Source organism: Aaosphaeria arxii (assembly GCF_010015735.1).
Source record: "Aaosphaeria arxii CBS 175.79 unplaced genomic scaffold BU24scaffold_1, whole genome shotgun sequence".
Classification (NCBI taxonomy): domain Eukaryota; kingdom Fungi; phylum Ascomycota; class Dothideomycetes; order Pleosporales; genus Aaosphaeria; species Aaosphaeria arxii.
Window position 1 is genome coordinate 4,035,944 of NW_022983474.1, and position 19,988 is coordinate 4,055,931.

General features: G+C 48.6%; 10 protein-coding genes across 10 annotated transcripts in view; 8 read left to right on the forward strand and 2 right to left on the reverse strand.

Moving 5' to 3' along the window:
- Positions 1-1,390: 1,390 nt before the first annotated feature.
- On the reverse strand, positions 1,391-2,148 carry BU24DRAFT_417458 (uncharacterized protein). The gene has a single exon (XM_033526726.1). The coding sequence runs from the start codon at positions 1,686-1,688 to the stop codon at positions 1,395-1,397; it is 294 nt and encodes a 97-aa protein (XP_033390159.1). The 5' UTR covers positions 1,689-2,148; the 3' UTR covers positions 1,391-1,394.
- Positions 2,149-3,202: 1,054 nt separating this feature from the next.
- On the forward strand, positions 3,203-4,919 carry BU24DRAFT_417460 (uncharacterized protein). Its single transcript, XM_033526727.1, has 3 exons — positions 3,203-3,430; positions 3,558-4,307; positions 4,365-4,919. Exons 1-3 carry the CDS (start codon positions 3,342-3,344, stop codon positions 4,804-4,806), a joined length of 1,281 nt encoding a protein of 426 aa, XP_033390160.1. The 5' UTR covers positions 3,203-3,341; the 3' UTR covers positions 4,807-4,919.
- Positions 4,920-5,303: 384 nt separating this feature from the next.
- On the forward strand, positions 5,304-6,137 carry BU24DRAFT_30203 (acetyltransferase, GNAT family). The gene has a single exon (XM_033522825.1). It carries the CDS (start codon positions 5,415-5,417, stop codon positions 5,928-5,930), a length of 516 nt encoding a protein of 171 aa, XP_033390161.1. The 5' UTR covers positions 5,304-5,414; the 3' UTR covers positions 5,931-6,137.
- A 207-nt stretch (positions 6,138-6,344) lies between these two features.
- BU24DRAFT_457751 (uncharacterized protein) lies at positions 6,345-6,653 on the forward strand (the record flags this gene model as incomplete). Its single annotated transcript, XM_033531567.1, has 1 exon — positions 6,345-6,653. One exon carries the CDS (start codon positions 6,345-6,347, stop codon positions 6,651-6,653), a length of 309 nt encoding a protein of 102 aa, XP_033390162.1.
- A 970-nt stretch (positions 6,654-7,623) lies between these two features.
- BU24DRAFT_404781 (uncharacterized protein) lies at positions 7,624-8,095 on the forward strand (the record flags this gene model as incomplete). Its single annotated transcript, XM_033525664.1, has 2 exons — positions 7,624-7,925; positions 8,011-8,095. The coding sequence occupies 2 exons, from the start codon at positions 7,624-7,626 to the stop codon at positions 8,093-8,095; spliced, it is 387 nt and encodes a 128-aa protein (XP_033390163.1).
- Positions 8,096-9,376: 1,281 nt separating this feature from the next.
- Positions 9,377-10,216, forward strand: BU24DRAFT_417464 (uncharacterized protein). The gene has a single exon (XM_033526728.1). The coding sequence runs from the start codon at positions 9,519-9,521 to the stop codon at positions 9,876-9,878; it is 360 nt and encodes a 119-aa protein (XP_033390164.1). The 5' UTR covers positions 9,377-9,518; the 3' UTR covers positions 9,879-10,216.
- Positions 10,217-10,409: 193 nt separating this feature from the next.
- BU24DRAFT_417465 (uncharacterized protein) lies at positions 10,410-13,426 on the forward strand. The gene is made up of 3 exons (XM_033526729.1): positions 10,410-10,549; positions 10,615-12,153; positions 12,208-13,426. The coding sequence occupies exons 1-3, from the start codon at positions 10,493-10,495 to the stop codon at positions 13,060-13,062; spliced, it is 2,451 nt and encodes an 816-aa protein (XP_033390165.1). The 5' UTR covers positions 10,410-10,492; the 3' UTR covers positions 13,063-13,426.
- Positions 13,427-13,666: 240 nt separating this feature from the next.
- BU24DRAFT_488166 (uncharacterized protein) lies at positions 13,667-15,762 on the forward strand (the record flags this gene model as incomplete). The annotated part of the gene is made up of 2 exons (XM_033533523.1): positions 13,667-13,864; positions 14,044-15,762. The coding sequence occupies 2 exons, from the start codon at positions 13,667-13,669 to the stop codon at positions 15,760-15,762; spliced, it is 1,917 nt and encodes a 638-aa protein (XP_033390166.1).
- Positions 15,763-16,619: 857 nt separating this feature from the next.
- Positions 16,620-18,119, forward strand: BU24DRAFT_470646 (histidinol dehydrogenase; the record flags this gene model as incomplete). The annotated part of the gene is made up of 3 exons (XM_033532671.1): positions 16,620-16,975; positions 17,036-17,735; positions 17,862-18,119. The coding sequence occupies 3 exons, from the start codon at positions 16,620-16,622 to the stop codon at positions 18,117-18,119; spliced, it is 1,314 nt and encodes a 437-aa protein (XP_033390167.1).
- A 1,050-nt stretch (positions 18,120-19,169) lies between these two features.
- Positions 19,170-19,988, reverse strand: part of BU24DRAFT_488167 (uncharacterized protein) — a gene marked incomplete at its 5' end in the record, with an annotated part of 1,450 nt that continues 631 nt past the window's right edge. Inside the window, one exon of the mRNA XM_033533524.1 lies at positions 19,170-19,641. Within this exon, the coding sequence (XP_033390168.1) occupies positions 19,368-19,641 (274 nt within the window). The 3' untranslated portion in view covers positions 19,170-19,367. The remainder of the gene's footprint in view (positions 19,642-19,988) is intronic.

Genomic DNA, 19,988 nt, shown 5'->3' on the forward strand with positions numbered 1-19,988 from the left:
GCGAATGAGAAGTGAAAAGCACTGCTTCTGGCCTAGATGTGGAGCGACGCGCTCTTTGGCAGCTGTCTCAAAGGCGTGACAGGCTGCTATAGCTCGGAACTCGCAACCGCTAGCGGTTGATCTAGTACGATGTCGGTCGTTGATCCAGGTAAAGGAAGGCAATATCAGGCTGCAAGTAGAGGTCCGTCCAAGTATAATTACAAATTCGTCCAAAGTCAAGGCCAAGACCTACGGGCACCTAGAGCAGAAAGGCGCTTCTGATAGAGGAGGAACTGTCAGAGATTGGCAAGGGCGGGTTAGTCGACGGTACTGTCAGGTACCGAAGGGAATGGTTCCTTGCTTTCGACCTGGGAACAAGAGTGCACGTTCAGTGTCGACCAGGCCAGGACAGTGGCAGGGATAGGCTCAGCGTTCATGAATTAGGAATTAAAGAAACCTACAGCCACTCAAGATTAGAGAAAGTCCCTAGCATGACAGGAGGTGAATAGGACGGTAAGGGCATTTCCAAAGGCGTGGGACGTGAATATGCGAGGTGGGGGAAACTGAAACTGAAGACCTTGAAAGAGGCAGACAGATGGATAAGGAAGTAGCGGATAACGGGAGGTCGGGGAAATAGTAGACAAAGTTGTAACATTGTCCGTTGCAGCATTGCAATTGAATTTCCTGATGGGGGTTTCAAACAAGAGAGAGGTTAGAACATACACTATCGGTGCATAGTCGTGGCTCGAGATCAAACGACAACTGTCGGAGAGAGGTGCTCGTGTGTTCTTCGTTTGTAAGTCGCAATGCTGGATTGTGTTCGACAGAACAGAAAGTTCAGGGAGGTTCGAGTAGCAGTCGAAGTAGGATTTAGTATGCTGATAGATTCGGTAAGACGATTCCGGGTCGCAATGGAGGCGAGACAAGCCCAATCGAACGGTGGCGCAATAAAAAGAGGGGAATCCAAAATTGGGAGGCTGAAAAGAGCGAAGAGAAGACAAATGCAGCAGATAGCTGTGTTGAAAAGAGCTTCAAGCTCGCGACAATGGCCGAGCCAGCACCAGAGGGAGAGAGTGAAATGGTGGGTGTAGGATGAAGAGTGTAGAGTTGCGAAAAGACAGCGTAGAATGTCTTGAACAGGGCGATGCAGAGAGGCAATCACACAGTCAAAGAGCAGCGAGGCTCTTGAGGTGGTCAGAGCTGAAATGCTGAGTAGGGCAGGGCCAGGAAGGTTTCTGAGGACCTGACTTGAGTCTTTGAAGTCAGACCAGGTGCACAGACAGAGCGGGCCAGCGCTGGAAGCGAAAACGCCATTCACATACAAGCAAAAGGACCCAAAGGGCCCCTAGACGACTTTAGGGGGGATTGCCCGCGAAGTCTTCCACGATTTCATTGGGACACTGACTGGTGCGACACTAGCGTGAGAAAGCCCCCAGGGAAGAGACACAGCACACAAGGATCCAGGGAGCCCTCATGTACCGCAATACACGCTCACACGCTCCCTCTCTTGCGCACAACACGCTTTGCTCCCGCGATGAGCACGAGGCGGGCTTCGGAGGCTTGATGGAGGGGAGAGAGGGAGGGGAACCGATGCATGCGAGGGCAGCCTCCGCACAAGGACGATCCAGTAGGAGCAGAGCGAGGACGAAAGAGTAGGGCCTCTTCAGCTCTCCAATAATGCCCATAGACGTTTGGCTGCTAGGCATCATGATCTAGGCAGACTGTTGCCGTCGCTGCTGCTGCAGGCACGGTAATTATTCCGTCTAAGTCCCAGAGTAGTCTATTGAAAGACGAACCCGTTTGTTCGTCATCATCCTGCGGTAGTGCTGTGGTGGAGCATGAGTGTTCCGAAATTATTGAACGGTGCAGCAGACGAGTGTTCTAAGCCGTATCGCCCTGGCACCGTGCGTAAGATGCCTGGCGCCCTAAGCTGTATCAAGGTCTCAACCCCAGTGTCTATCCCTCTCCCATCTCGTCCGCGCGCTTTTCGGCAGCGTGACTGATTCCCAGACATGTCGCGTTGCGTTCGGTTGCGTTCGGAGGCGTCGGAAGAGTCGTTGCACTGCAACGCACACGGTAGGTACATCGTATGGCAGCTGCAACCAACGTTGTCTGCGAACCGCGTGAGGCGACTGCATGAACTACTGAGGCCAGGTTCTAAGCCTGGTCGTGCTCATGTTATTACCCCTTTGTGTATGTAGTGCCAGCCTGAGACTACGAGTCGCACCCTAATTGAATCCAGGCAGTCGAGTGTTATATTAAGGTACGGTGCCAGCGCAGCGGGCTCAGCGATTGTACCTGTAACGGCTCGCTGCGGCGTGACCTGCTCTACACAGGACGGGTACACTGGAGGTGCACCGGCACAGTACGAGTACGAGGTAGTTACTTGGGATGGCCAACAACGGTGCAGGAATAGGGTGCAGCGTCCAGAAAAATTAGCCGACCAGGATAGGATGACGCTCATCTAATCTTCGCAACCCACGCGGAAGTGATCGTCACTATACATAGTACGCAAGCCTTGACTAGATCAGCCTGCAATCTTCAGAGAAATGAAAACTGAACAAGATTCTGCTTCGAAACGATCCATCTTCACACACGGTGCTTCCCGAGATCTGGCGAACGCCACGCGCAGCCTTTGAGCAAAATATGCAAATCTCGTTTGTTGAATCTTATTTTTCTGGTTGCTTTGGAATTTTGGAATCGCGATCTGAAGATTCTGTGAGCCGTGGTAGAACCCGGTAAATTAGAGGGTCGCGCTGTAAACGAGATGGGTAAATGCCTATTACTGCGAGGTACCATCTGCACCGCGCAGTAATAATAGCTCTACAATACTCCGTAAATACATACAGTGTATGTATTGCCTACACAGTAGTAGGGAAGCTGTCTTACTCATACCATGCTCTATCTCTTTTTCAACAGCCGAATGAACCCACCATGCTCTCTGTTCCAGCTTGCAATATACGAGGCATTCCGGGGGATGTTCGCAATGATGCATAAATTAGATAGCGGTAGAGAACTATAGGCTTGTGCTGTATACACCGTGGGTGGCCATGTATTTTCATGAGGTTGCAGGTAGGTTGTCAAGTGATGTTGGCTGTCAATAGTTGTGTGCGTATATCGATAACGAGATAGAACCCGCCCCAGGGAAGGAGCCATGCCACATGACATAGTCCGGAGCTTTCCTTTCTCTGTTCACTTGTTTGTTTGTTTATCTCTTTCTCCATCTTGTTACCGTCACAAAATCGCATGCATCTCTCCATCAATTTGCTCACCTATCACCTGCCAGCTGATGATGGACCTGCTGATACTCATGGTCTAGAGAGTCGTACTTCTATCACATCGTCGCGCCACCATGGCCTTGTATGGCTCCCTACGTAAACGCTAAACCCAGATCCTCAGTATCGTCGGACCTATCCTCCAGGCGAAAAAGAGGACAAATTCTGACCACAAGGTAAGTGAGTATGTTTGGTGGGACGTATATGTTCTCAATCTTATGACCCAATCACAGGTTCGTTACTCAATGGCGTGGTCGCATACAATAAGCCACCTTGAACACTGATCACTGACACTCAGCGTAGCGAAGAGAAACCACAAGGAGCCGCAGAAATTAGTTCTCAGTCTATATGGGGTCTCCCTCATGTCCGTCGGACAATATCGTTGTCCAGCACATTGGTGAGGGCGTGTCGTGACATCATGGTTATTCAGTGCAAAGCGCTGAACGAACACAACACAGACCGTCGAGCAAATCAGACTGGCGCTTCTGGGAGCAGCCAAATTGGACATATGTCGAAAACAATGGCTCCTGTTATCTCCGCCGATACTCTCTCTACCGGCTACCAGAGCCAAAACATGACCCTCTCTGCTCCGAGCAGTCCTATGCGCCAAGAGCCACCCTCTACACCGCTATATGCCAATATTGGGGTTCGCCGCGTACATCGTACTTCCGCAGTTCGTACATCGCCAGCTAGGGCAGGTCACTCTGTCGAAATGAAGGCTATCTTCGAGTCGGCTAGGCTCAATAAGACTAACACAGCTGTATCACCTCCTCGATTCCCCTCGCATCCTGATTTGGCCAAGATCCGCCCCGGATATAGCCCAAGTCGTTCAAGCCGTCCAACAAATACAGCGAATACAGATAGATGCATAGCCTTTGCGTCTTGGTCGGACGATTTGGATCTTCTTGTCGACAATTCAACCCAAAAAGCGGATGATATCTTTGCGCCTACCACAAGCACCATACCATCTGCTGAACTTGAGCAATCCTCTCCGGGCTCTCTCAATGAATATACAGTTGCACAGAATAAGAGCTTAGGGCTGGTTTCCTCTGTGTAAGCTTTGAGATCCTCATGTGGGATGCATGTCTGCTCACAAATGACTCCACCCAGAATCGAAAACAAATTCCAGTCCCTTTCCAGGAAGCACGTCAAATACAACCCGCCCGTTACAAATAAAGCAGAAAATCTCAAGAACTTGGGGTTTTCCTGTTCATCTGATAGGCAAACTAATCCTCCTAAAGAAAGCGGATATCTCAATCAGGCGTCCCATCAATGGCAATGTCCATACATAACCAATGAGAACACACCAACGACAAGACACTTGGAGCTCAACGACATGCGCCTCACAACACCAACATCTGATGACAACGTCGAAAATGCTGGCAGTGACGACCTAGAGCCCTGCAATTTGAGTCCAAACGTTTGCATCGAACGTGGTCCTTCGCGGTATCATGTTTATAGACATATTTATGGTGCTGCCATGAAAGAGCGAACACCACTTTCCATAGCATTCTCGGAGTCTGATCACACGTGTGTATACGACGAGTGCTGAATAAATTTTCTTTTTTTCAATCGTCAATTTTTAAGATTAACTAGTGTATTTTACATCACAACGGTTCAGGACCAGAGAAATAGTCAGTATATTTAGTGTCTCAATACCCAAATTATACCAGATTCTAAAATCGATTCATGACTACATGAACTCACTTTCGAAAAACCATACTCCTCACGACGTACTGTACTAGGCTATTCTAACGATCATATCGATAACTCTATGACTCATCTAAATAAATTTAATTGGACAAGTGTATCCTCATTTGCGGAATATTGAAAATCGGCCAACTCGTCGAACATCACTTTCATTCCGATCAAACTCCGGCTGACTAATGACAGAAGTTGAGCCATCAGCACACCAAACTTGAATACATACGGAATCATATTTGTATTTTCTAAATTCACTTATTCCGGTGGCCGCCTAGAATTGAAGTCTTGGAGCCTATTCCAAATTCTGTCATTCATCTACTGTGTAGTTATCGCCAAAAGTATAAATCCAACAACTCTGCGGTCATATCAATCGTACAGTTCAGCACAAATACCCACACAGCAACGACGAATAGCAAACACGACCTAGGAACGTATCATCCTTCGATTTACAAAAAAATGGACAACTCACAGCAATATGTCATCCTCCAGCGGATACCAACCGCGCAGGAGTACCACGACCTACGCAAAGCCGCCAACCTGACCCCTCCCCCACTAGAAGCGGCAGCCAAAGCTCTAGCAAACTCCTTTGCCTGTTTCACAGCCTACGAACGCATACACATGCAAGACGACACAACCCCCGGGCTGGACCAGCACCCCGTCGGTATGGGCCGCTTACTCGGAGACGGAGCACTTTTCTTGCAGCTTTGCGATGTAGCCGTGCATCCCGACCACCAAGGCAAAAGCATAGGAAAACGCATCATGCAGAGTCTTGTTGACCACATCGACGAACACGCACCGCAGGCCTATGTTAGCATGGTCGCGGAGCCCATTGGCCAGAAGCTGTACCCTAGATTTGGTTTCGAGGATGTCAAGCCAAGTATCGGGATGTTTCGATGCGCGTGGATTCAGAACAACCCCGATTTCAAGGCGATGCGGGAGGCTAAGGCTGCTGCAATGCTAAGGAATAATTGATCGTTCGAAGAAGTATAGGGCATGGAGTTTTTCGACAGTGCGTACGAATTGGGATCTCAGGTTTCGCATTTGGGCGAATCATCATGCCTCGAGACCATTTCTTTGTGGTCGTTATAAGGTATCCGGAAGTCATTTCGATGATTAAGCCCCACAGAATACTGCAGACATGGTTTCAATTTATAGCGACATAGAGCTGCGACGGACACTTGAAACCTGTCTCTCCAACGAATGCATTCATCCATAGGAAATGTCACCCTCAATATATAATCAAGAACCTACATCAAAATCTGCATTCTGGTCGCACCTTCTACCAATTCATCACTCGCTCGTTGAACACATTCGTTTATAACACTCTTTTCTTTATCCATAAAACCTCAAGAAATCTCATTACAGTTATCCCCAATCACGCTCACAATGAATTCCTTCAAAGCCGTCGTCCTGAGCGCCATCATCGCCGCCCCGCTGGTGAGCGCGGCCGGCACCTGCTTCAACCTCCACGTCTCAGTCCTCGGAAACAGCACCGACACAAACCAGCTTCAATCCCAATTCGTCGTCTCTGCCCTCGAAGGCGGTGAATACTGCAACAGCGGCGAGCTACGCAAAGGTGTCACAAACCCATTCGACTGCATCGCTGAAGGGGGCAACGTTAAGTGGGCGTTCGACCCTAGCGCTTTGACTGTAAACGCTGAGTACTGCTGGACTGGGGATTCTGGCGCATGGTAGGTTCTTTCCTCGAGATTCGGTCCTTTTGATGATGTAGTTTTGGGTTTGAGGATGGTTGGCTAATGTGGTTGGTTTCTTTATAGTGCATCGGGAACGCTTAAGCAGGCGGATAAGCTTGAAAACTCGATGCAGTTCCAGTGCACGGAAGATCCGGTTCATTGCTGGGGTTCTGGGTCTATCTGCACGACTGAACCAGTTCAGCGATGAATGCACATGGCTTTGAGGTGTGAGATTTGGGATGTCTGAATTTGCATTGCTTTTAGCGACAACTGGGTGTTTCTTAGAAGGGCATTTATGAGGTTGAATCTTTCATAGCATCTTGACCAAATCAAATGTTTTGGTTGAGTAAGGGTGGTCTCGTTTTCTAAACTCATTATTCTTTTGATTTGAATATCTCACTGGCATCATGCATGGTTGTGTTGACAGTCATGATTGAGCCTGCTTCTTCAACGATATATGCGATGTTTGGTGAAGTCTAAAATCTTTCTACTAGTGAGGGCAATAGGTACTGTTTGGCAGTAGATCAACATCGACGCTCTCGATTACCTTAGATTGGCGAGCAAATCAGACCCTTCCATCCCAATCTCAATCTGACAATGCCATTTCGGACCCACACTTTGACTGACGATCCCTTGAGAGATACCCCGGATTTCTCTATTTTTAATGTTCGGAGGTGCTTGGGATGATTAAGCTCCACAAATTCCCGTTTGTATCCAGTCTGCATCGCAATGGCGGAAAACGAGGCAGTCGGACACTTGAAACATTCCCTTTGTAACAGCGATTCATCTTCAATGCAACATTTACGTCGTGACAGTCTGTTGAATGAAGTATAAGAATGTTGCTTTCCTTCAAGTCCAATAATGTTCAATCAGTTTAGCATTACATCCTTCTTTCACTACAACAATCTTTTATCAGCCAATCGTTCCATCTTTCTCTCTTTCCACAATTCGTTCTCTTGCACAAACACAAAATGCCTTCTTTCAAATCTATCCTCCTCGCCACGGCCCTCGCTGCCTCTCAACTAGTTGCAGCTGAAAAGTTCAGAATCTCCGGCCAGGTCTTGAACGGGGAGGGTCCAGCCTCAAGGGGCAAGATGGCCTACTGGAGCGCCACCGCTGCCGACGGCACAAAAGTGTGCGACACTGGCAAAACGCAAAAGGATCTTCCTAACAAGTTCGACTGCGATACTCCCGGCGCAACCTTCGAGTGGAAGGAAAACGAGGCCGATGCAACGAAATATGACATCACCGTTTGCCGAAAGGAGGACGACTGGTAAGTTCGCACTGGTGTCTCCCTGATTTTCGATGCTATCGTTGGTTTTGGGTTTTGACTGACATTGCCTGTTTTTCACGTTTAGTACTTCCGGCCAATTGGTGCCAACGGAAAATGCCTGGCAGTGCCAGGTGTTTGGCTGCTCTGGTTTTGGAGACATTGGGGCTTAGTGTGGGGACTGCGCGTGGGTGAGCATCGGGGAGATGCTTGTACTTTTAGAACCTGCTTTTAGATCAAGGATGATTTTCTTTTCTCTGAATTTTGCGCTCTGTTGTGGTGATGTTGTGTGAGATTGAGTTATGTAGACTTGGCCACTTCTACGAATATGGTGAATTTCAGGTGTCATTGCCATTGTGTGATTGCAGAAAAGGTCAAATTGCTCTTATAGTCAACTTGGAGATGTGTTTTGAGGAATACAATGCTATTCTACCTGTATTCCTTGACCGCGGGTCGTGCTTGTGATGTGAGTGGAACTACTCATGGAACAAGTCGGTAGAGGCCGTAGCAATCGAACCCTACACTTTAGATATGTGAACGTTATTGTCAAAGACACTCCAAAGACCCATCGGACATAATTTGGATGTTCTGCCCAGGGTTCCATTCTGGGGTGATCTTTTAGTGAAGAGGTAGGTGCTTCTACTTCCAATGTTTGCCCCGCAATGATAGACCATTTACCTTGCGTTTCTGTCAACGGTAGTTCGATGTACAGTACAGTTAATTAAGCTGATCTATAGAAATAAGCGAGACGCCAAATATGAACTGTACGGGGATTGACGATGCTTCTTTGGTGCAAGGAGCAGCTAAGCTATAATGGCGCGCAAGCTATTTGCTAGGGAGAGTAGAAGCATACCTCGTAAATTCGCTTTGGAATATCGATGACACGGGATTTATTGATAGGTTAAGCGGGAATCTGGGGGAATTGGCGTTATGGCATTGCACACTTGATTAGCATGTAACAACGTTATGATACCCAAGCTTATTTCTGCTGCTATGTTTGACTTCATAATCATTCTTGCTGCATTTTTTTGACGAGCTGTTAGCCTAAGTATGGCATTAATTCAGTGCGATTAAAGATCTAGTGCGAAACCCGAAGATTTCAGACTGAATACAAAGACAGAGATTTTCGGAAGTCTGGTCAGGACGAATCGGACGTGGTTCTATTCACGAGGTCACACGTGCCGTCAACCTTGCAGTGTAAGAAAATCCTCCAATCACATGCGAGGATGGTTGCGGGTCTAGGCCTTGAACCCTGAAACTTGACCTCTCCGGGACTTGGCAGCGATGATTAAGCCCGTCACAATGCCGTATACATCTATGAATATCTTCAAACCCGAACATGAGACTGACGGAGGCCGTTGAACGAATTTCCTGCGAGGCTTTGGACCAAGGAAGAAAATAGAACTCAATTGGGATTGTTACTATGCTCCGAGATACTAGTATATATTGCAAGGCTCTTCCTGCGTTATGATGGATCTTCTCATTAGATCACATCACAACTTCAAAGCATTTCGTTCCTTTCCTTTCCTTTCTTTTCCTTTTCAATTTTCTCTCCTTCACTCAAGCATATCTTTTTTTCCGGTAAAAAAAGTAAAAATGGTTTCTTTCAAGTCTATCATTCTCGCTGCATTCGTTGCAGCCCCTTTGGTCGCTGCTGAATGCACCAGCTTCCAAGCCGCCCTCGCCTTCGACCAAGGCTCCGGCTTGGATCCCGCTCGTCACGAAGAGAGCTCGTGGGATATTAGCCAAGGCGGCAAGAATCTTTGCAGTGTTGTCATGGCGAAGACAAGCAACGGCAAGCAGGACTGCAACGACCCTGGATCCAGCGTTGAGTGGCAGTTCGAAGGCGAGCAGAGCAAAGGATCGGCTACATACTGCCCCGGAAATGGTGCTTGGTACGTTGTTTTTGTTCATCTCATAATACGCGGATTGGCTTCGGTATGCGGATCTGGCTGACATTGCTCAACAACAGTGTTACCGCGTCTTTTGGACCTACCGATTGGACGTGCAGGACTGGGTGCGTGGCTTGCGATAAACCCAAGAAGGCAGATTGCATCTGCAATGCTTGCTCTGGCTTCAAGCAGGTGTGCTGATTGTCCTGATCCTGACCTTTCTGAGATGGGGTTTTGTCTGGGAATAGAAGGAGATGTAGGGATGGGACATTGAGCATTTCTTTGGGCGTTATCTACATTCGATTCAGACGTGTTCTTACGGAAGAATTTCAAATGAATTCAGTTGCATCGATTGATTAGTTGACTTCTTGCATGGGAATGAATTGAGATGAATTGATCGTGTTTCATTGCATTGGTTATTTATTGTGAACGACAGAACGTTCGATGTTACTAGCTAGACTACCTACCTAACCTAGTTAGGCTTGGTTGAGATAGGGTGGGGTGCGATGCGCGTCACCTCCCATCGACGGCGTAACGGCTGGTCTTACCTCCTCCACTATGTCGATCTCACCAGGTGCAATCGACAAGCTTCAACGATCAAAACATCCCTACCTACTCGTATCGCTGGCGCTTATTTAATCCAAGCGTTCTCAATGAAATTCCACGATCCCCGCCATGATGCCAGCTAGCTGCTGCTCCCCCGCTTCTGGCAACGACACTGAGCTTCAACAGCCGGTTCGTAGAGAAGACTATTATCCAACAGCACCAGCTGGCTTTGATCTTCTGACTGACCCTTCCAGATGTTACGACTTCCAGATGAATTATTGAAGATCATAGCCTCCTATCTGTCCACAGAAGATCTACGAAATACCGCGCTTGTATCCACCCGCCTCTACCCCCATGCCTCCGAATTGCTCTGGCGCAGTGTGTCTTTGATCGATACATGGAGAGATCATGAAGAGGAACCAGATCTTCAAGAGGAAGATGAAGGGTTAGACTTTCCAGACACGGCTCTACTCGTACCACGCCAGATTCGAGACGACCATGATGATACACCCATCATACAGAAGCTATACCTGCTCGCGAAGCATCCTCATCTTGCGGCTCAAGTACACATACTCACACATCGCTGCCACCTCCCAACGCCGACTATATTCTCTGAAATCCCTTTCATGCACTTTCACAGTGACACGTTGTCCTGCGATCAAAGATTGCACCGTCTCCTGAGGCTCGCAATAAAGAATTTGGTGAATGTGCAGACGCTGAGAATCATCTATGGGCACTGGCATATTACTAGAATGTTGCTTGAAGGTCTCTTGGACACTGCGAGAGATAGACCACTTCGGAGGCTCTGGCTTGAGAGCTGCTCACTTGCAGATGCTTCAATTGATTTTGGAGCGACGCTCATCCAGGGCGGTTTGGAAAGTCTTCGCATACGTCGTCTCCGGGCAGAATCCAACCCTGAAAGTAATCTCATGAAATTCCCAGAATACACCCTCGATCGTGGAGGCTTTACGCTACCCCTCCATGATGGCGCAGGTGGCTGGTTGTCTGCCAGCGTTCGCTTCAGTGACACGGACGCTCCTCCATTAGTGTCGCAGCCATCAAACAGCGTCAGAGATAAGAGACTTGCCAATTTCGAGGCTGCAATATGGTCAGAACTCCCAGAGATCGAAGCATTCTTGGATCAACACACAGCACATGTGTTGCCTATCCCCTTGTCTTCTAGAAAGCCCAATCTGCCCATACTGCAATTACTGAGCATGTCAACGCAGACGTTGACCAAACTCAATCTCGATTGGATACTCTGGCGGCCAAATGAGCGCAACGATCACGAAAGAAATGTTGCCAAGACATTCCATAAGCTATCAAAACTACGGTTCCCACATCTACGTGCGTTCCAAGTGCGAAATGCAGTCGTCCCGATGACCAATCTGCCCCGGAAACTATACCTACTCGAGACCGTCTTCTTAGAGTTCCTTGAGGCTCATCCACGGATACAGTGCTTGTCCTGGCCCCTGGATAGATTCTATTCACACCATAGGATGTCTGAGGATATCAATGTACGTTGTCGAGCCGTCGTCGCCACACTCGGCAAAACCTTGATAGACCTCCGATTAGATTCCTACTACAGCAACAGCGGCGAATTGATCAGTGACAACATCGATGCGTACAACTCGTCTTGTAATCAAAAAATACGTAGACGGAGGTTCATCAGCGAATTTGCACCCTTCATGAGGCAACTGGAATCGATTAAACTTGAAGGGGGCATTCCGCGTGACGAGAAACGGGAAATTTTGAGAGCCTTGCATCATTGTTCACTAAAAAAGCTAGTTATGGTAAGCTCTTAACGGCGCTGAAAAACATGATCTCTGCTGATTCATTCAATACAGATTGGTGTTGCATTTCCAGCCGGCAACACATGGGGCGACCGAGGCAGGGGGCTTAGAGGGCTCGATCCGGGACTCGGCAATGCTACCTACGACCTCCAGGAGGAGGACCGTACGTCCCTAACAAATCTGTTTAATGAACCACTACCTCGACTTCACAACTTTAAATTCTCGGCCACCTATGGTTGGCCGCCAGGTTATCCATTCCTACATACAATCGCGACGCACCATGCGGACACCTTGGAAGAACTCAAACTATGTGGATACAATGGAAGTCCTATTCTGTCTGATTTCCTGCCTATCACAGAACCCCTACTGTATCCTCTACGACACTTCCATAAGTTGCGACAATTGATTATCTCCCTATGGCTTCTCACCTATTTCGAACATGGCTACCGAGACTCGGAGATCATCCAGTCCTGGAAAAATTCACGATCATCTCCATCAAAGGCACCTGTTGTTATCACTCCGCCTGCGGATCCGGCGCTTAGTTGTCAATCAGGGAACCCAACCCAAGCGCCGCACAGTCTTGGCAATGAGACGTATACACGACCTCAGCACTTCGACCGCTGGGCAGTAGCTCTTAAGACGAAATATTCTTCAAGTGCACTTGCTTATCGCGTAGCTAATGACATCGGACCACATCTCAGTGAAGAAGCAAAAAGTCGACCAGGTGGGGTCCGCGTTCGTGCAAGCTTTTGCTTGGGTGCAAGAGATGACCAACGTTGGGCTAACGATATTTTTGACTTGGATATACGGATTGGAGAGGAGAATAGAGTGCTAGAGTTTGTAGGACCCCGAGAGGAAGGGGAGGAAGGCAGATGGTGGGATAAACTTGAGAACAGGAGATGGTTTTGATCAGCATCTCTAGCATCAGCTCGAGAGCAGATCTCTGCCGGAACATCTCTCAATCAAGAGGAATACCGTCGGCATATCCGTTACCCCTTTCATCCATGCTGAAAAGTCACCTGGTTTGTTGGTAGGCGTATCTTATTCATATAGGGTGAAGCGGTTGTGTGTACCCTTTGGAGACGATGGAGAACGTTGCGCTTAGCAAGTTTAGCAATTCTAGCGCATGTCCGGCCGGACAAAGGTAGATTATTGAAAGCCGTAAGCGATCGCTGATATTCAATCTCCATGTCTACGCTTCATGACAAGATTGGTCATGGACTGTCTCCTCCTTATCTGTGTTCAGCACCTTGTTCATAGTGTAGAATGCTTCCTACTAATAGGTCTATACTTAAAACTGGTGACGTTTCCCCACAGTTGTATCGGGCGCAATCGACCCTATCGATTAGTTAACTACGCACTGCCGCGCTACCTATCTACTGGGCCTGGGCGTCTATCAACGACATTTTGGTCGATGGCGCACTCCTCTTCCTCATCCTCGCCCGCAACTGTATGACTCTCTTGTCTCGTGTCTAGCACTATTTCTCCCATTTGTCATACGAAACACGCCTCAATGGACTTCCTCAACGTTGACAACCTGATCACGGAGCAAGATCTGTTTGATCTCACAACCGGGGGAAATGCACTTAACGATGCGTGGCTCGTTCCTGCATTTCCCAATGCCTTTCCTGAACGGTCAGACTTTGCAGAGGGGATAGGCGACAACATTGCGGCTCAGGGAAGTAAGAGACCGCGAGGGAGGACCTTCACTGTAAGCTCCCTGGTTGTAAATATGTATCTCTCTTATACCCCGTCTAACGCTCGACTTCTGAGGGATGTCAAACATGCAGGGAACGGAAAATCAAGGTAAGTTACCTGCAAAGGTCTTTGTTTAGCTCTTAGACCTATTATCACCCGCCATTACGGGGATAAGTTCACTGATTACTATAGTGTGATGGACGTCGCCCCATCTGTCACAATTGTCAAAGATCAAGAGGCTATATTTGTCGAGGTTTTGTGGAGAACCTGCGACAGACAGAGACTGGCCCCAAAGCACAAGTCAGTCATTCAGAGCGTGCGACTAAGGTCCGTCGTACCGACAGCCGCCGTCACGCTGTTGAACCCATGCATCATCATCCTCACTCTGGAGCGGACGTCATTTCGCAGGATGTGCCGGATCCAAGCCAGCGACAGCTGTCAACCGACAACTATGTAACATCAGTGCCCAACACACTCCGGAGCGAATCCGTCCAAGATGATCTTCTGCATCACTATCGATCGATTGTGACAGGGGTGATGATGCCAACAATCGACTCAGCGAGCAATCCGTGGCTTCAAATATATTTCAACCTGGCCTTTGGGAACCCCTCGACAACGAGCCAGTCTTCCTTACGGCATGCACTTATCTCCGTGGCGGCTTATCAACGAGCAAGTCAACAAAGAGGCTCGAGGCAAAAGGACATTGAAAGGGCACGCTCCTACGGACAAAAAGCCGAAAAACTACTTGAGCAAGTCGCTAACATTGGGGAGGGGCAGCACACCCAAAGTCTTAGAGACAAATGCACTTCCGTGGCTGCCGCTTTGAGCTTGATTTCCATCGACGTATTTGATCCTCGGGGCATTGATTGTAGGGCGCACCTGCACCTCGCTCGGAGAATCATTCAATTGTATGCCACCGAACAGACTTGGAAGTCCAATGCTATCCTCAATATGCTGTACCAGATACTCCTTTGCTACGAGACAGTCGCAAACACTGCACGGCTCACTGAGACGTCTTGCTCGTCCCCATCCCAGCAACAAGGCTCCGAATCTGGTGCTAGGGACACTGATGAAGCATATAGAGGACGTGAAGAGGAGGAAGGCCTCGAACAATTTGTGACCAATCCTCAGCATTTCATTTTGAACTCGTCATTTGGGGTCAGCTGGCGAACACTGTCCTTGCTGCAGCAAACTATCAAGCTTGGCTCACTTTGCACTAGGACCATATTTGCATCGCCCGCCTTATTGAGCCAGGTTAAGGACTTACACCGGCACCTCTGTAGCTTCGAGGACGATCCATCGCAATTTCTTGTTCCTACCTCCAAGGAGCGCAACATCTCCTGCCTTGCCAATGGCGTGTTGACTTCGGATTTGACTACCGTAAGCAGCACCGACACGCTGCCCAAAGTCATTAGCGACGAACTTGTGGAGAATCTGCAATTGGCGTTCCACTACGCTGTAATAGTCTATTTTCATAGAGTCATTCCGGCCATCTATCAAGCAAGCCTCGATAACGATACACCCGATGGTCATGTCCGACACTCGTCAGCTCGGAACAAAGGCATGCATCATCATCACCAGACTTTGATCAGTAACATCTGGGATCGACTCGAAAATATTGACTGCATTACACCACGAGAAACGCAACTCCAACGCGGGAATGTCATGTGGCCTGCATTCATTGCAGCTGTCGAGTCGATACAGGTCGAGCTCCGGCACCGAGCATTGATATGGTTCTCCAAAGCCGCCGAGAGAGGAGTCGGCAATGTGCTAGAAGCCAAGAAAGTGGTTCTGGAAGTCTGGCGACGGGTAGACAGGCTCCGCTCTAGAGACGACGAGCCAACTGGCCTTGGGCCTATAGACTGGAGAGCAGTGATGCATGACATGGATTCACACATAATGCTGACTTAATTGAGGTGAATTAGGAAAATAATAATAATTTAATGCATCATATTGACACTATCGACACTACTTTAACAATGCATCAACTTGCACAATCGGTTGCTGGCCTTTGCAGGATACGCAAGATATTTACGCACCAGGCAGGGATAAGTGACGCATAGACGAAACACACCTTCACGCCATCGAAGAGACCTTTCCACATGAGCTTTCCGTGAACCAACGTTCTTCTGATCGGAAAATGCAATGCCGAACTTTGGAAAGCTTTGAGCAGGCAGCACATTACTGTGAGTTGTAGTGCATTGTTTGGTTGCCTTCTCCGAGGGAAAGCGCCATGCACAAGTCTGAAGATCGTCATTGGATTATCTTTCGTATACTGCTAGTAGCACAATTCAATATGAACCCATTGTCGGGCTCTGCGAATATCCTCCTGTGTACTCGTGGAGCGAAGTGCGGGTGGCGGATGTGATTTGTTGGTTGCACTTTGGAGCGAACTTTCGGAGCGAACTTTGTAGCGAACTTTGTAGCGAACTTTATAGCGAACTTTGTAGCGAACTTTGTAGCGAACTTTATAGCGAACTTTGTAGCGAACTTTATGGCGAACTATGCGGCGAACCTCCACCAGCCACCAGCGAAACTAGAGAAGGTCAGCGAACTGTGAAGATGTCCACTCACGGCGACGGCTATGGAGGCGAAGATTCAAATCTGTGGCCAGTCGTAGCGTTTCTTGGTAGCTAATCACAATTCAGCAATATTACTTTATTCGGCTCAAAATCTGGACTTTGGTTCGCCGACTCGAAGAAGTGCTTGTTTACACCTTCTGCTATATAGTCGAAACACTTTCCGTGAATTGATGTTCAGATATCACGATGGCTCCCATACACCTCAAATCCGCGCTTGTCACGTCCAACGCGGAGGGAAATCAGAAAGTCACGCAGCTTGTTCAGGGAATCATACAAGACATCAGAACCAATGGCGACAAAGCTGTGCGAAGCTATTCGGAGCGGTTTGATAAGTGGTCACCCCCTTCTTTCAAGCTGTCCCCGGGACAGATCGAAGCCTGCATTGCGGAGCTCCCTGCTCAAACTATCAAGGACATCAAATCAGCACAAGAAAACGTGCGAAGATTTGCCCAGGCCCAGCGTTCTACGATTAAAGACTTGGAGGTTGAGATCCAACCAGGTGTCGTTGGTCACAAGAATAACCCAATTGACCGTGTCGGCGCGTGAGTTAGACCCCCAGCAATGCAAGTAGGTATGGTCGCGGTGTATTCTAATATTACTAGATACATTCCCGGCGGTCGGTATCCATTGCTTGCATCTGCGCATATGACTGTCACTACTGCTAAGGTGGCTGGGGTGAAAGAAATCATTGCATGCACGCCACCTATCCTGGGCCAGCTGCCAAATGCCACGGTCGCGGCAGCTCACTTCGCTGGTGCCGACGAGATTCACATCCTAGGTGGTACACAAGCAATTGCAGCTATGGCCATCGGTACTGAAAGTATCAAGAAAGTCAACTTCATTGCTGGACCCGGCAATGCCTTCGTTGCAGAGGCGAAACGTCTCCTCTTTGGCGAGATTGGCATCGACCTCTTTGCCGGCCCGACTGAGACCCTCATCGTCGCAGACGAGTATGCGGACCCTTTCACTGTGGCTACGGATTTGCTCTCGCAAGCTGAGCATGGTCCAGACTCACCCGCTGTACTGATAACGAGCTCGGAAGAGGTGGGACGGCAGACTATCAAAGTCGTTCAGACACTATTGAAGCAGTTGCCCACGGCCGACCTCGCTAGCCGATCTTGGGAGGATTTTGGTGAAGTCGTCCTGGTGGATGGCATTGACGAGGCATTCAGAGTTGCGGATGAGTACTGCAGCGAGCACGTCCAAATTTTGACAGAGAGACCAAGAGAGGCACTTGAGAAGATGACAAACTATGGTGCACTTTTCTTAGGCGAAAGAACATGCGTATCTTACGGCGATAAGGTGAGTCGCTTTTCTCCACTGACACCCCACATTCTCCAGTGTCTTCGAAAAGGCCTTTCCCGCTAGATAAAAGGGTAGCGTTGTTTGGAAAACATCCTCTCGGTCATTTCACTAACACCATTATAGTGTATCGGGACTAACCACGTATTGCCAACCCGCAAGGCGGGCAACTACACTGGTGGTCTTTGGGTGGGCAAGTTCCTCAAGACACAGACATATCAGGAAGTACGTGACGACAGGGTCAGCGCTGAGCTTGGGCAATTGTGCGCAAGGTGTTCGAGGGCGGAGAACTTTGAGGGACATGCTAGGTCTGGCGACCTGAGAGCTCATTACTATCTGCATGAAGAGTACGATTGGATCAAGCAGGCCAAGGCTGCCCTCTAGGAAAAGTTAGAATGCAATACAATGCTTATATGGTTTATTCTGAATCACCTTCGCGTCGCATGACCAATAAATAAGAAAACCTCAGAGGATGTTGAATAGGGAGAAGTCTTCACAGTATTTGACTTGCAGCGTTGCGCAACGCGTGGACCTGGCGAGATTAGTTGATGATTCTTGAGACATGGTTAGACGATTGCCTGTGGACGCCTCAAAGACGTATGGTCAGCTGCTGCTGAGTGTTCTATATGGACTGAACAGAAGAAGAACAGAACTTTCCACCTGCAACAGTGATTGAATCTTTCAAATTTCTACCTGCTGTACTGATCGATTTGATTTGATTACCACCTGCAATAGTGATCGATTGGATTTTCACCTACAATAGCGATTGAATCTTTCAAATTTCCACCTGCAATAGTGATCGAATTGATTGATGTCCATCTGCAATATCAATCATCGTGACCAATCAACCACTGATCAATCAAACACCCATCGCAGTGATCAATCAACCACCTATCTCTGTAGTCAACCAACCACCTATCTCTGTAGTCAACCAACCACCTATCTCTGTAGTCAACCAACCACCGATCAACCAACCACCTGCAGGAGTGATCAATCAGCCACCTTTTGCAGTGATTAATACCTACCTACAGGAGTGATCCAATCGATTGAATATCTACCTACAATATCAATCACCTGCCTATCGTTGATCTTACCGATTGTGATTGGCGACATGATTGACGATCCTACTGATTAGAATTGACGATATCCTACCTATTGTGATCGACGATATCCTACCTTTCGTGATTGATGACATCCTACCTATCGTGATTGACGACTATCGTGATTGCCTACAGATTGCCTACTAGATCGCCTACTAGATTGCCTACGTGATTTGTAATTGCCTACAGACCCGTAATTTATAAGAAAGAAGAGGAGAGAGAGGAGAATAGGGGGATAAATAGCTACCTATACAGACATAGAACAGAATAATGTATAGGTGTAAGCAGACGGAGGACTATAAGGCAGGGGCATGGCTATAAAGTGTTAACTTTAGTCGGCAACGGCAACGGCTATAGAGGGAATTGAAAAACAGAGAAATACAAAAGAAAGCAGCAAATTTTAGGGTACTCCTAATGCTAAAAGCGCTTTGCGCAAGGTCCTTAGTGGGGAGTTGGTTGTTGTCAAAGTATATAGTTATAGATTTTCCTCTATAACCGGAACAGTTCAATCCTGGCCACGAGCTTCCTGCACTTACACCAGCAACTGATACATGGTCTCAGCGGCCGCAGTAATGTCGTCCTCGTCTGCCACCGGCAAGTCTATGTCAACCATCCACGGCATTCGAGGCGGCCTGGCCCGGAGCTCCACCGCCGCGTTTATGAAGAGCGTCTGCGCGCCCCATTCCACGAAGTGCTCTCCGTCTGAAGAGATGTCTACGGCGCAGCAGTGCCCCTCCCTATTAGTAAACTTGGTAGCCGGCAGCAGGCTCGCTACAACCCGGGAACGCTTTGCATCAACCAAGTTGCTGTAGATCGGTGCAGTACATGTACTTGTAGGAACGCTCTCGCGCTTCCAGGCGACTATCTCGGCGCCCCATGCCCCATGGATATGTCCGAAGCAGTGCACGCGCGGCCGCGCGCGCTCTATAGCCGCCAGCAGTCCCGCGCACCCCATTCCCCTTCCGTCGCGGACGCCCCTCGGCGGGCCATGCGTCATTACTACGTCTACTGCCCCATCTCCGTTCTGCGTTGTCGGAGGTATATAGGTAGCCCATTTGTGAGGGTTCGATCGGTCGTACTGAAAGCCCCAGTTGCCGCACCGCGGCGTTAGCGGGCTCGCGAAGAGCCGGAGGCGCGCCCCACCGCGGCCCGC

Bases quoted from the DNA above. Each gene is read 5' to 3' on its own strand.
- BU24DRAFT_417458 (XM_033526726.1), bottom strand. From the start codon at position 1,688: ATGATGCCTAGCAGCCAAACGTCTATGGGCATTATTGGAGAGCTGAAG.
- BU24DRAFT_417460 (XM_033526727.1), top strand. From the start codon at position 3,342: ATGGCTCCCTACGTAAACGCTAAACCCAGATCCTCAGTATCGTCGGAC. The intron at 3,431-3,557 runs GTAAGTGAGTAT...CACTCAGCGTAG, and splicing joins GGACAAATTCTGACCACAAG to CGAAGAGAAACCACAAGGAG. The intron at 4,308-4,364 runs GTAAGCTTTGAG...GACTCCACCCAG, and splicing joins TTAGGGCTGGTTTCCTCTGT to AATCGAAAACAAATTCCAGT.
- BU24DRAFT_30203 (XM_033522825.1), top strand. From the start codon at position 5,415: ATGGACAACTCACAGCAATATGTCATCCTCCAGCGGATACCAACCGCG.
- BU24DRAFT_417464 (XM_033526728.1), top strand. From the start codon at position 9,519: ATGGTTTCTTTCAAGTCTATCATTCTCGCTGCATTCGTTGCAGCCCCT.
- BU24DRAFT_417465 (XM_033526729.1), top strand. From the start codon at position 10,493: ATGCCAGCTAGCTGCTGCTCCCCCGCTTCTGGCAACGACACTGAGCTT. The intron at 10,550-10,614 runs GTTCGTAGAGAA...TGACCCTTCCAG, and splicing joins ACACTGAGCTTCAACAGCCG to ATGTTACGACTTCCAGATGA. The intron at 12,154-12,207 runs GTAAGCTCTTAA...CATTCAATACAG, and splicing joins CACTAAAAAAGCTAGTTATG to ATTGGTGTTGCATTTCCAGC.